Source organism: Cimex lectularius, unplaced genomic scaffold (assembly GCF_000648675.2).
Source record: "Cimex lectularius strain Harlan isolate CLEC.00 unplaced genomic scaffold, Clec_2.1 scaffold150, whole genome shotgun sequence".
Taxonomy (NCBI): domain Eukaryota; kingdom Metazoa; phylum Arthropoda; class Insecta; order Hemiptera; family Cimicidae; genus Cimex; species Cimex lectularius.
Window position 1 is genome coordinate 1,131,724 of NW_019392717.1, and position 14,226 is coordinate 1,145,949.

Here is a 14,226-nt window from a genome sequence, read left to right on the forward strand (position 1 = left end):
TTTTCTCATTTTACAATTATTTCGTTTGTTGTTACGTAATATTAAAAAAAATAAACAATAAACCTGCTGATTTATTCCTAACAATGAATAAAAAAAAGAAATATAAACAAGTTAAAGATGGAGACAAAAATAACGAATATATTTCAATAACTTAAACTTTGGTTCGTAACACGTTTCTTTGTTTGCATGAGTTGAATGAAGCAGTTAACTATAAATACATGATACAAATTTATCAAATTTGTCAATGGACAACTATTAAATTTTGTGGATTTGTATGAACTTCAAACCTCGTAATACTGCTTACATACCGGAAAGGGCATATCCCCATGCCATGGCATATCACCATCTTGAAGGAAATGAAGTTTTAAAAGTTTTAACTCTTTGCTTTAGCTTTAATTATCCAACGTTTATTGTCTATCCTCATAGGTTCACTATTTGGAAAAGCACGTTTTCGGTATTAGGATATATCTATAATAATTGGTAATAACAACTATCAACCTAAGTATTCGTAAGTTGTTGGATTTATTTGAAGTTCATTAAATGTGCCCTTAACTTGATTACGTCCAGGCTGAAATTTGGTCAATGCTCTATATTAATGTCATTAAATTCAAATATTTTTGAATATATTCAGTATGCCTGTGTTTAAATGGTTGTGATGTTTTTACACTTTGGTGATTGTTATATTTTTTTATTAATTTACACTGTTTGACAATTTTTTTAAAAACATGTAAAAGAGCTCCTCTTTGTAACTAACACACTCAAACACTTTTTTTACCTCTCTGTCTCTTTCTCTTTTCCCTCTCTATGTATCCCTCTTTATCTCTCTTTCTCTCTATATATCTATTTCTGTAACTCCCTTTGTCTGTCTGTCTTTGTGTCTCACTCATTTTTTCTATCTTTACTTTCCTCTTTCTCTCTATCTCTCTCATTCTTTTTCTTTTTTTCTCTCAATCCCAATTTCTCTCACTAGCCTCTGTCTCACTCACGTATTCTCTCTATCTTTTTTGCTTTGTTTTAGTCTCTACCTCTTTTTTATTCTTGATCACAATCTTTCTCTATGTATCTTTGTCTCTCTCTTTGTCTAGCGGTATTTTTCCCTATTTTTGTCAGTTTGTCTTTCTTCTATCTCTTTGTCTTCTGTAACTGTTTCTCGCTCACTCTTTTTCCTTTCCACTCTCTCTTTATCGCTCTCTCTCTCACTCTTTTTCTCTTTCTCTCTCAATCACAATTTATCTTTCTATCAATCTCTGTTTCTCTATGTATATCCGTCTCTCTTTCTCACAGACTCACTTTCTCGCTTTCTTTTACTCTCTATCTCTTTTTACCTCTTAATCATATTCTCTCTCTCTATTAATCTATGTATCCCTGTGTACATCTCTTCCTCGCACACTCTCTCTCTCTTTCTTTCTCGTTTTCTCTCTCAATCTCAATCTCTATCTATCTCGGTCTCTCTCTCTCTGTCTATCTGTCTCTCTTTGCCACTCATTCAATCTCTCTTTCTTTCCTCTTTCTCTCTCCTTGTTATGACCTTGTTATGAATTTGTCATTTTAATGCATAGATTGCAAGATATATTCCAAAATATGCTAAAAAGCAGTAACATTGCGTAATTTCTCTTTATTGTTGGATTAATTTTAATATTGATAAATTCATCGGCGCTTTTCTAAAGAGTTGAAATTGAGTAGTCAAAAAAATCGATTTTCATTACTATAGCTTTTACTCTCTATCTCTTTTTTACTCTTAATCACAATCTTTCTTTACATATCTCTGACTCTCTCTTTGTCTATCTGTCTTTCTTTTATCTCTTTGTCTGTCTGTATCTGTTTCTCACTCACTCTCTTTCCTTCTCTCTCTCTCTCTCTATCCCTCTTGCTCTTTTTCTCTTTCTCTCTCAATCAAAATTTCTCTTTCAATCTATCTCTGTTTCTCTATGTCTTTCCTTCTATCTTTCTCACTCACTCATTTTCTCGCTTTCTTTTACTCTCTATCTCTTTTTCTCTCCTAATCACAATCTCTCTCTAGCAATATAGCTCTTATGTGCTAGCGTTTTCACGTATATTAATTTAATAATATAAATAAATTTAATTATATATTCGGCAAAAAAAAGAGAGAAAGAGTATTCAATCTTGTAAAATCCACATGTCCATGAATCATCGGCGATTAATGGAACTTGACCATTTGAATAGCAGAATAGCTAAAGATAAATGACGCAGGTTTACCACATTCTGCTCTGTCTGGCCGAAGCGATTTTATTGATTGTTTCATCGACATTTGTGATAGAAGCTTTCTAAAACGAAACGGTCTGAATCCGTTTGAAACTGCCTCTTGATTAAATATAACTCATCAAAGGGGAAAATTTATAATGGCTGAGGTTTAAAGTAGAATTATCCCCCTTTTGTAACGATGTTAAAGACACCCGGCTGAACTGTAATTAAATCAAACGATGAACGTTAACTTATGTGGATTCACATCCCTAATAAATCATTGACTCAGACCTCAACATCATCCCCATCCCGGTTATCTTTCTATTCGATTTTTAAATAGTTAGATAAACCTCTCCGGATTTTTTCGAAATTTCAAATAATTGGTCTTGCTTTTACAAATTTTGAACTTTGTTTCAATAATCACTATGGCGCAATGATGATACTTAGGGCAAAAAAGGCGGCTTAGCGCGATAAAGCGTTCTTTTACGTTCAAGATTAAACAGTAAAAACATCAATATTTGCTGAATAATTAAATTTGTCAGACAATTCCAGCAATATTCTTTATAGTTTGTCCTCGCCGAGAAAGTCCGTCTGTCTTGTTCAAGAGAGACATTATCCTCCTGTTTGTTGACGGCGACCAATAAATTTAACTTCCCTGGTGAGAAATGAGTTGAAGAACTGTGACAAATTTTGTTAACTTGAAGATAATTTTTCCTCAAAATTAATCCAGGGAAACGGCGTTACACGTGTTGCAATCAACCTCGGTAACTAACTCTTGAAACACACGCGATCAGATCGTATAATTAAATATCCCGAGTACAATTCACATTATAACATAATTTAATACTTTAAACAAATACTTCTAACCCTTATAAAATTTCCAATGGCTATAATAAAAAAATCGATGGTGATGATAAACCGTATTAATTTACTAATTATTTCCTTAATCCTAAGGCTTATGTAAGTTTTGTTCCCTATTTATGTACAAAATTGTCCAATTTATTACAAGGTGTATAACTGAGACAAGCCTAACTTCTAATTAAATTAGCATTTAATTAATTGCCGGTGATTCCCTTGGTTGTATCTTCCAAGAAATTTATTAATCAAACTTCACTCGGCGCCTTGAGACATAAAACTGTGTCTTTTCCTGTTTAAAAAAGGTTTTCGTATTACAATTGAAAACGTGATAAAATTACTAAAGCAGAAACCGGATCAATTTTATTTGTGAAAATATTCTAATGGTACATAATTTTATGTAAATAATATATTCACTTTAATTATCTCAAGTTTGTAGTAATTTGGGTGATCAACATTAATCTATCACTGTCAGAGTGTTTTGGACACGCCAAACATTTCTTGGAATTGCGCAGCTGTATTCATCGTGTAGATCCTTTTATTTTACAGCTAAAAACATTTGAATAATAAGAAATTGATAACTAGTTTTTTCATCCATCATTATTCAATTCTGTATCCAATGGTCGATAAAAATTCAATGACATATCCAAAAATTACTTATCTAAATTCATAATGTCAATCTATACAAAATCTTTTCGACATCACATAAATAAAAAAGTTGTTCCCGATTTATTCCAGTTTCGCATGCCGTTTTTAGGTAGGTACCGTAGGTTCTTTAGCTTATGTTTACGTGAGATGTTTCATCTTTATTTTGTCAGAACGAGAGGTTTTTTTGGACCCCTTTCAATGTCTGAATTTGAAGCTGCCCTCACAGCTTGTGCCCGAGTAGTCCAAAAGCCCACTTCCTCGATGGCATCAAGTGCACAGAGAACCAATGGCCTCTTAAGTACAAGTCTTCGCTCACTTCTTTCCTCGACCTCCATGGTGTCTCTTGAATGGGTGATCGTCTACGGCAATCTTTGCTTTCCTATTCGTCAAAACATACTGTAATTAGTTCTATCTAACGTGGGTCACCCCTGCCCTTAGTCCCTACCGCTATCCTTGTTCATTTTTGTACATATTTTACGTAAAAAAGTTAATCGTTTTAGTGTACAATTATTCTCGGATTAAATCATTGCAGCAATCGGAGAGCGCCAAATTCAGTGGAGTGGTAGGACTATTAACCGGTCACTGGCATCTGAGAAAACATCTACACAACATGGGCATATACAACGATGATTCCATTTGCAGATTATGTAATGAGGAGGAGGAAACAGCCACCCATTTCATCTTCGAATGCGAAGCAACAGCTCAATGGAGATTTAACCTAACGTACCGACAAAAACTTAGGGAATCAAGTGTAGCAGCGACAGACAATGACCTGATACCTTTAAGGAGAAGCATTGATTCTATTGCACTGAACTAAAGAACTAGGAAGGTACAATAAGCCAGAAGGCTGCAGTGCCTGGGGAGCACAAACCCCGCTTCCTAGTATCATTTTTACCTTACCGTACCATATTCTCGAATGTGCTTTCAATTTTCCATTTTGGTGGATTTTGGTGGGTCAGTGCTGAGTCGCCTCTGCACTTTCATTACTTGGACTCGTCCTCAATCTCTGCTGCAGTTCCGATCTTCCAGAGCCACTGATAAGATCCTCGAAAAACCACATAAACTCGCGAGTCCCTACAATGAGTGAGTGGTATTGAAAATTTTGTAAAAATTTTTATAGTCCTTTTTTCTATCCATCCCAAACGTTGGGAACCTATAAGAGTATATTAAAAGTTTTGACTATGGACGGCAAATATAGTGTTTACCTCATTTTTAGCCTTATTAGGCGGAGATGGGTTAGGACTGTTTTGGGTCCTTTATTTTGACGTATTTGGCACCCGGTCCCGCTATTCATGCTCAAAGGCATCCTTCCCTTCACCTCCTAATCTGACACTGTGCAGTTACCTCACCGACTGCTTTTTCTGTGTTCCTCAGTTTTTGACCTCTAGAGAATACCAGGTGTACACAGCTCACCTTCCATTACACAAAACAACAATAAAGTTGATTTTTAAAGATACTGTTTAATCTACGGAGTTAAATATAGTAGTTTAATTTTTGTTCACGATTTGACATAGAAAAAAACAAATGAGGGTTCCCAACAGCAGAGGTCATATCGAGTATCGATGTTTTTGAAAACAAGCCCATTTGGTTGTTAATTACCCAAGACCTATACCTTACAGTGATGAACGCCATGTCAACGCTTTCACCACCACCGATGCTCCTTTAAAAAATGAATTGAACACTAAACTGTCATATATCAAAATGGTTTTATTTATTTTCATCCGTTAAAAAAAATTACTATAATAAATATTTAATTAAAACAATAGGATTTGTATACTCGCTGAAAACAACTTCCCACGAATCTTACCAGAAACTGTGGTCTTATTTTCGTTGAAATTTCAGAACATATCAAGTTTGCTTTCAATCTTGTTGGCGACTAATCTTGTTTAAAAAATGGAGTATCTTACAGTATTAAAAGTTTAATCATAAGTCTTCTAACATTTTACCCATTTTCTGTTAGTTAAGTCAGTGCTCATTAAATATCCAAAGGACAGTTTGGATTATCACATAGAACTAAGATACGTATTCTGTCTAAAATGTTAATAACCTTCAAAATCTCAATATTATTGATTAATATAATAGAATAAGATCAGACATTTCATGTTTAAATTTGTTAGACCAAGATCAATAGTAAACTATGCAAATAGAAATTGAAGTTAGCTCCCAACGATCAGTGTCTTATTTGAAACAGTATTGTTATTTTATAAAAGGTTGTAAAATATCAAATCATTGAAATAATTAAAAATAAAAGAACATATGTTACGTCCAAATAAGTTAAGTTCAATCTTAAATCCTAAATATACCACTAATGTGTAACATCAAAACGATGAGAAAAAAATATGTGTACAACAATGTAAACTGTAATATTCAGTAATCAACGCTCAAAAAGGAAACCTAAGATAGATGCAAACAAAAAGACAGAAACAAAAACGGAGCGTACCGAAAGTGACAATGAAAAAAAGGTGGAAAGTAAATTAAAAACAAAAAAGGGAGAGAGAGAGAGAGAGAGAGAGAGAGAGAGAGATGTGTGTGCGACAAAAGACATACTTTAGTATGCCTTTGTTCGTTTCATGGCACAAAAGTTTTAGAAAACCTGCAACCCGGCTATTATGGCTGACCATGTGGCTTGTTGAGAGAATGTTGAGATTTGAGGATTGATGGGCAGGTTAAGTGAAAAGCTTTTTATGCTTGAGATTATCGATGAACCTCTTTCATAATCATCGTCTTCTTTTTTTTTCTCTTTCTTACCAATCAATGCACTTTAAATATAATGCTTAAACTGCAAGTCATCGAGGGTCGACCGCAACAGAATTTTCTCAACAAAAAGTCGTGTCAACATTGAAAATTTGGCGTTTGTGATGTTTGTCTAATATTTTTCTAACAAAAAACATGATAAACAAAATTCATTATTTTTTATTTTTATTTTTTTTAAGCACCGGCACCCAAGGGTTGATATTACCTTTACTGGTTAGAGATAGTTAAAAATAAGAGAACAACAGCGGAAATTTTGTTTATTTTGTTGTGAAATATTAATTTTTAACACAGTTTTTTCTTTGTTTATTTTTAGTGATAATGTATTAACTTATTTACAGGCGTACAAACTGGCTCTGACAGACGGTTCAAGAATGTTTAATAAAATAAAACACTATTATAATTTTTTATTAATTTTGATGTAGCTATAATTACAATAGTGGGGAATAGATTATTTGATATTCTGCCAATCTTACTTATTCATTCACTTACTCATTCGCACAAAGCACATCTATATTCATACCAATTGCCCAAATATACCGTTTATAGCATATTTACAGACTAAAAAAAAGCCTATCCTCATGCCTAGAGACTGTCTTTACAGTTTGGAAAAGATAATTTTATTCACAATCTGGTTTTAATGGTTATCCGGATTGATCTAGTCAATACTATCATTATGTGTTGCTACGAAGATTCAATTGCTTTTAATAAACATCTATTTTATGTGTTGGCACATAGGTCCGATCTGCTGGAGGTTATCTTGTAATGCTGATTTATTCTTGTTGACTATAACTTTTGATAAAACTATTTATCCACTACTGATATAGGCAAACTTTAGTAGTGTTTCAGTATGAAGATTAAAATGCTATGAATTAACTGAATATTTATATTATAAATAATTAATTTTATGACTTATTTAAATTAAATTAAAACAATAAAAAAAAAGTTTATCCAAACCTGATCTAGTGAACACTATAATTATAGTTGGTATGATTATTCAGTTGCTTTGAATAAGTATCTCTTTTATTTTATGATTTTCTTTTTGATTTTCTGGAGGTTATCTTGTAATGCTGCTTTATTCTTGCTGACCAGAACTTTTGTTAAAACTCTATTTATCCACTACTGATGTAGGCAAAGTTCTAGTTGCGTTTTGGTATGAAGATGCAATTGCCTTCAATAAGTATCGTGTATGTGGGTTTTCATATAAATACGATCTGGTGGAGGTTATCTTGTTATGCTACTTTATTCGTGTTGATTGTGTAACTTTAAAAAAAATCTATTTATTCAAAACCGATCTAAACAATAGTGTGTTGATATGAAGATTGAATAGTTCTGAATAAGTATCATTTTTTGTGGGTTGACAAATAGGTACGATCATCTTTTTTCTATTCTATCAACTTTTTTTTCTAATTCTATCCAAAACTGATCTAGCGAAAGTTCTTGTTATGTGTTGGTATGAAGATTAAATTGTTCTGAATAAGTATCTTTTTTGTGGGTTGGCAAATAGGTACGATAATTTTTTATCTATTCTATCAACGTTTTTTCTAATTCTATCCAAAACTGATCTAGCGAAAGTTCTTGTTATGTGTTGGTATGAGGATTAAATTGTTCTGAATAGGTATCATTTTTTGTGGGCTGACAAATAGCTACGATCATCTTTTTTCTATTCTTTCAACTTTTTTTCTAATTCTATCTAAAACGGACCTAGCGAAAGCTCTTGTTGTGTGTTGGTATGAAGATTAAATTGTTCTGAATAAGGATAATTTTTTGTGGGTTGGCAAATAGGTACGATCATCTTTTTTCTAGTCTATCAACTTTTTTTCTAATTCTATCCAAAACTAATCTAGCGAAAGTTCTTGTTGTGAGTTGGTATGAAGATTAAATTGTTCTGAATAATAATTATTTTTTGTGGGTTGACAAATAGGTACGACCATCTTTTTCTATTCTATCAACTTTTTTTCTAATTCTATCTAAAACTGACCTAGCGAAAGCTCTTGTTGTGTGTTGGTATGACGATTAAATTGTTTTTAATAATTTTCTTTTTTAATAGAGGTTTAATAATTTTTTCACATGGGCATTTGTGTCAATCCTCTAGCACTTACATTAAAATTCAAAGACCTTTCATTTACATAAAATCAAATATACATCTACGGCCAAAATTAATTCTTTCTTACCCTGATGTTGAAATCGATTTTCTCATCCTATGGCACAAGCCGGGACTTCATTACGGCCTAAATTTAATTCTCCCATTGATTGTGTTTGAGACAAAACACAAGATGGAGTATATAAATTGTATTTCTTCACCGTAACATTCAAACCAAACGAAACCGTTTAACATAATTGGAACTGGAGGTGGAAACTGGGAACACATCTCCGGCCGGTATTTACTTAGGAAGTCAGATTTAAATGATTTCCTCAACAAGGGTGAACATATTTCGCCAGACTTTACAATAAAATACAATGCTATTTTAAAATAAGTCCAAATAAAACATAAAAGCATTTCAATGATGTTTGAATTACTAATATGAACCAACATAAAACCATAAAGGACGAACATTGCGTTAAAAAGGCTTCACTCAGAAACTCAAATTCATATAATGGATATGACATGGAATTGATTACGATATTGTGCTGTCACGAAAGCTCTTTTGTTCGTCACAATATCATTTATTATCCCCACGGATGAACAGGGAGAGCAGTTTACGCGTGACCATTAAAAGCTCCTAACGAGACAAAAATAAAATTCAGGCCGTGGAACACCCTCTCTCCATTTTTAACACTTGGCTACAGTGATTTAGGAAAAATGTATTCATAAGATACTTCAGTTATAAAATATATAATAAGTTATATATCATAATAATAAAAAAATGTCGATTTTATTTGTTTTCAGTATGAGGGGAACGCAGAGGAAATCTTGGTTCGCACATTTTATGGCTTTAACATGGTTAAGGAGATCTGGCGATGTGCCACCTGCTTTGGAATTTACTGAGGTGTGTTCTTCAATTATTTCCTATGGAATTGTGCCGTTCTAGACCATATTAACGTTTTATGAGGTTTAATTTTTGTTTGATTCAAGATGTAGTCCGCCTAGTTTTGCTGTCGGCCTAAAATAAAATCAACGAAAACCAACAATGAACTTACTGCGTGTAAAAATATACTTAATAAATCTTTAATGATCTTCCAATGTAGCCTAATTTTCTTTGGATTTACAAAATATCTAGTTTTTACCGTTTATAAGATTGAGACTTCTGAATAAAACTGGCTTCATTTTTACAATTTTTATGGTAATTTATACAGTACTTTAACCATCGATGTCAAGATCATCAAATAATGGTTTTTCGATATGGGGTTTTATGCAACGTGATCTTTTTAAAGGTTTGAAATAAATTCGTCAAACAGGATAAACGTCTGTTAGAGATGATTGAATACTCGCCAAAACCATTAACATGAAAATCATCATATCTGGCCGAATAAAGAGTTAATTTAATCAAACAGGAAAATTAATTGAATAATTCTCAAAGAATGTCAAAATTATCAATGACAAATTTCTCACCGGAGATAAAACGTGTAATGCGCAGTGATGGAAATGTTCAAAATCTTTTTCCTTAATTCTAATTCTTTTTTTGATTTCTTAGTTTGGAAGTAAACCTTTTTCTGTCTAAGTGGTGGTTTTTGTTGAACTAAACATAAATGTTTTTAAATACCTTGTATTTTGTTCGCTATGCATATCTAGCCCCCTGGCCTTTGACTTAAAAGAACTCTTAAAATAGCTCTAGAAATACAAAATACGACAAAAAAAACAACCAAGATAGAAAAATATTTCATTAAATTTCTGCTCCTGTGTTCACATTCTGATCCATGCAGCAAAAGCCACCCAAGAATATCCACACCCAGCAAACATACCATGATTGTTCATCACCAAATCTTTATACTACCATTTTTCATATAATTTTCATTTTTTACATCCAAATATTCGAACAGGGGAACAGGTTTTTTCCTTTTTCTTTTTGTAAGTAAAGTAATTCCATTCGTACAGGATGGGGATTGACATCCAATTGTTTGTCGCTTGCTGACAAGGGATCGGAATCACTTCAAAATACTTTTTCCAAATTAATCTCAAATATAATAACAAATGCTAAGCCGGGATTCGAACCCAGAACCGCTGTTTGGTAAATACAGAAGCCCTGACCACTCGGTCGGTGTTAATTTTATATTATCGGTCCTTTTTTTGACGGCCCGGCTGAATTTTTCTTGAACATATTCAGTTATCGAAAAAACAAAAAATACGTATTGAATATTTTTGTAGCATAGTTTTAAATTTTTACTGGAATTTTAAAATATTTATTGTCAGGATGCTTTAGAGCCAGTACTGACTTTTAAATGAGAACGTATACTGTTTTACCCATTGTTTTAAATGATATCTTGCACTGATGAGATTTTTAATTGATTAAAGAATAACAAATTTATGGCTGAATATGAAGAGATACATCTAAATTTCGTTTTTACTAAGTAGTTCCATTAGCTGTTTTCGCGCGGTTTTATGAATTTCTTGGGATGATGTTGGTGGGTCTTCGGAACACCTCTATGTTCCAGTTTGTTGTTCGTGATGTTTCAAATATCAATACAACCAACAAAAATGTCAAAAAAGTGGTCTTCGAATGTTCGGATATTTTTATAATATGATTCTTCATTTTGTTTTTGCTTTGTCAATGGTTGTTTTGATATTCTTTACACAGAATTTAGCTAAAATAAAAAGCTAATATTCTTAATAAAATTAAAATAAAATATTCTTCAATAAGTTTTTATCAGTCAGTCGTAATGAGTCGAAGAGTGTGCTGTTTTTGTCCAGATCGGATTGATATGTAGTGCAGTCGCGTTGTACTTCCAGAAATGTCACAATCATCCCTGGGTATACGACAAATCCCTTATTCATGCTGCCCACAATATGAAGAGTTGGGGATGTGTAGGGGGCCAATCATTTTGATGAAGAACCAAACATTTTTTGTATGTTCTCAAAATTCCACACTCCTCCCTTCGAAAACTGGAAGGTCTTGGTTTTAAAAGAACAAGAATGGAGATGTCCTCAGAGCATACAATTTTAACCATTTCGCTCTGATCCCTTTCGGGACACTGATTTTCATAGATGGTTAAAGTTCCTTTCTGAGGTGTCAATTTTGTTTACAAAAGAAAATGTTCCCCCATACATCTGTGGGCTGATGGAACCAAGTTCTCCCCTCACCTGTGTGTATTCTCAATTGGTGGAATTTTCGAAAGTGGGAACAGGAAAATCTCCGAATCAAGTATCCATGCCATCACCAAATGGTTCACCTTCTGTGCCATAATTTCGTTATTCCTTGACCAAGTTAAAACCTAATTGGGATATCGTTTTCAGTCTAAAAACCTTTAAAATACAGGATAAAAAAGTACACATTCTTATTTAAAATTTCGTAGTTCTACTGTCTCTTAAGTAACCTGCCCACAAATATTTGAAAAAAAAACAGGTAAAATTTAAAACTAGATTTAAAATATTAAATACATACTTTTTGGTTTCTTGATAACGTTGTCACATAAAGGAAAATTCAGCCGGGCCACTAAAAATAACACCCTGTGTATGGAAAATTTTTAAAGAAAATTTTATGGACAAAGACAGGAATTGAGCCCAGGACCTACTTGTCAATAAGAGAATACAAATTTATAACAATCTTGGCATACATACATTTAAGTGTCTTGATAACGTCATCACTTCATTCCATTCATTACTCTCTTTATGTAAGATTTTGTTGAAATGAAAAAGTTAGTTTCACGAGCGGGATTCGAACCCACGACCTTCGGCTATCACTGAGAACTATCACTTCAGCCGGCCCTCTAAAAATGACGCCCTGCGTATGGACAATTGTTAAAGAAAATTTCATGGACAAAGCCAGTAATTGAACCCAGGACTTACTTGTCAATAAGAGAATACGAATTTATTACAATGTCGACCACCTCATGTACTAATTTAATAGTATTCTGTGCTATTTTTATTTTTTTAATTTTTTTAACGAGGGTTTGCAAAGCAGAGGTTATGTTAACCTTTGGGTGTTTTTGAAAAAAAGGCCCATTTGTAAGTATGTCGGGTTCGATTGCAGGGCCGATGGATTCGAACCCGGGACTTTTACCTTACAGTGATGAGCGCCGTGCCAGCGCCTAAACCGGTACGGCCGCCGACGCCCCTTTCATATTTTTTTTATTCATAAATTTATTATTAGTAAATTTTTATACGGAATCGTCTATGAGTTCACTAACTTTACAAAAATCCGTATATCAGCTTTCCTATCTAACCCAGCGAATCTAGTGTAAAGAAACATAAATTCTTCAAATGTATGTTTTTGAAAAAAAAAAATGAAAAATGAGTTTGGTAAAACGAATTTCTTATTAATTGCAATATCAATGACTTTACACCATGCTTAGTTTCATTGTTCATTTCGTTTCACTTTCTACCCAGCGGCTTTGCAAGAATTTTCCAGCCAACTTATTCAAAGGAAAAACGTAGATGCATCGCGAAGGAAAAACGTCTAGAGAAATTTGGGAGAATTTTTTTTTATATTCTTTATTTTTATAAGAGGGAATAAGCTGTACAAAAAACATGACATTCGCTTTTTTTCACGACTTTCAGCTTGGATAGGACATTCATCAATAACCCTGTGCAATATGGAAAAAGGAAGGAACTGATAAATACTTATATAAGAAATTCAAAAGTATTGCTATATATACATGTATACTTTCTAAAAGAGATAGCAAGATCGATTAAGCTTGTACAAAAAAACTTTTTGCTTGACGATGTGTCTTATAGAGACAAAATGGTAATAAGAACTAGTTATCATTAATTTGAACATAACGCAAATGGTAAATTGCACACTAGTATTGTTATGTTCAAACATAACATCACGTTCAAATGTATTCCACTCAATTGCTTTTGAACGGAGATATTCGAGATTACGCTAACATGCCCAGAATACTCAATTTGCCGGCCTCACTCACGCACAAAATCACTTTTGTTCAACTCTCAGCTTTTTGATTAAGTTCTCGCCCCGTCCTTGTAAGTCTTCTCATTTTCTTTCGAGATACCTATACCGAGTGCTGTACTTGTCTCGGTCGATAAATCATCGTCAAGCGGGTAAAGGGTAATAAAACATCACTTAAAATTGGGGCTTAGAGATTTAAGAAGCGTTTTACAGGAAAAAATGTTTCAATCTCTTCATCCATTCCGTTCTGGAGGTTCAAATTTTTTATGTAATACGTATATAGTTCATAAATTTGGTCAAACCTTTTCTCCAAAGAAAATATTTACTTCTAGCCCTAATTTCTTCCAAAAGCGTGTTGTAACTTTCTAAAAAAGTACAATTATCTGTTGATCACAATTTTTTACTATCAAACAACAAAAATATTACTGTATTGCTTTAAATTGCTATTGCCAAAATGCGAATAATTCATTCAAACGCGGCCGGGCAAATTTTTTGACCGATACAAAAAATAAACGAAACTCGCCTAATAGGGTGTATAATATAACAAAACGTTAATACGATTAAAGTCAAGAACATGTAATTTGTAAAGTCGTCTAATTCATGAAAAGGTCGGCACGCGAGCTGGCCACTGCTTATTCCTGATTGTTACCTTTTCCATGGGGTCAAAAACATTTCAATGAACGTTTTCATCTCAAATTTTATCAGTTGAGTAATAGTCTATTAAATATTATTCAGCCGTTATATGCTGTATGGCAGTGATTCTCAA

The 14,226-nt window shown here is 33.1% G+C and overlaps 1 protein-coding gene across 1 annotated transcript in view; it reads left to right on the forward strand.

Annotated features, from left to right (window-relative positions):
• Window positions 1-14,226, forward strand: part of LOC106665909 (transient receptor potential cation channel subfamily A member 1) — a 93,314-nt gene that overhangs the window by 12,537 nt on the left and 66,551 nt on the right. Inside the window, 1 exon segment of the mRNA XM_024226573.1 lies at window positions 9,347-9,446. Within this exon segment, the coding sequence (XP_024082341.1) occupies window positions 9,347-9,446 (100 nt within the window).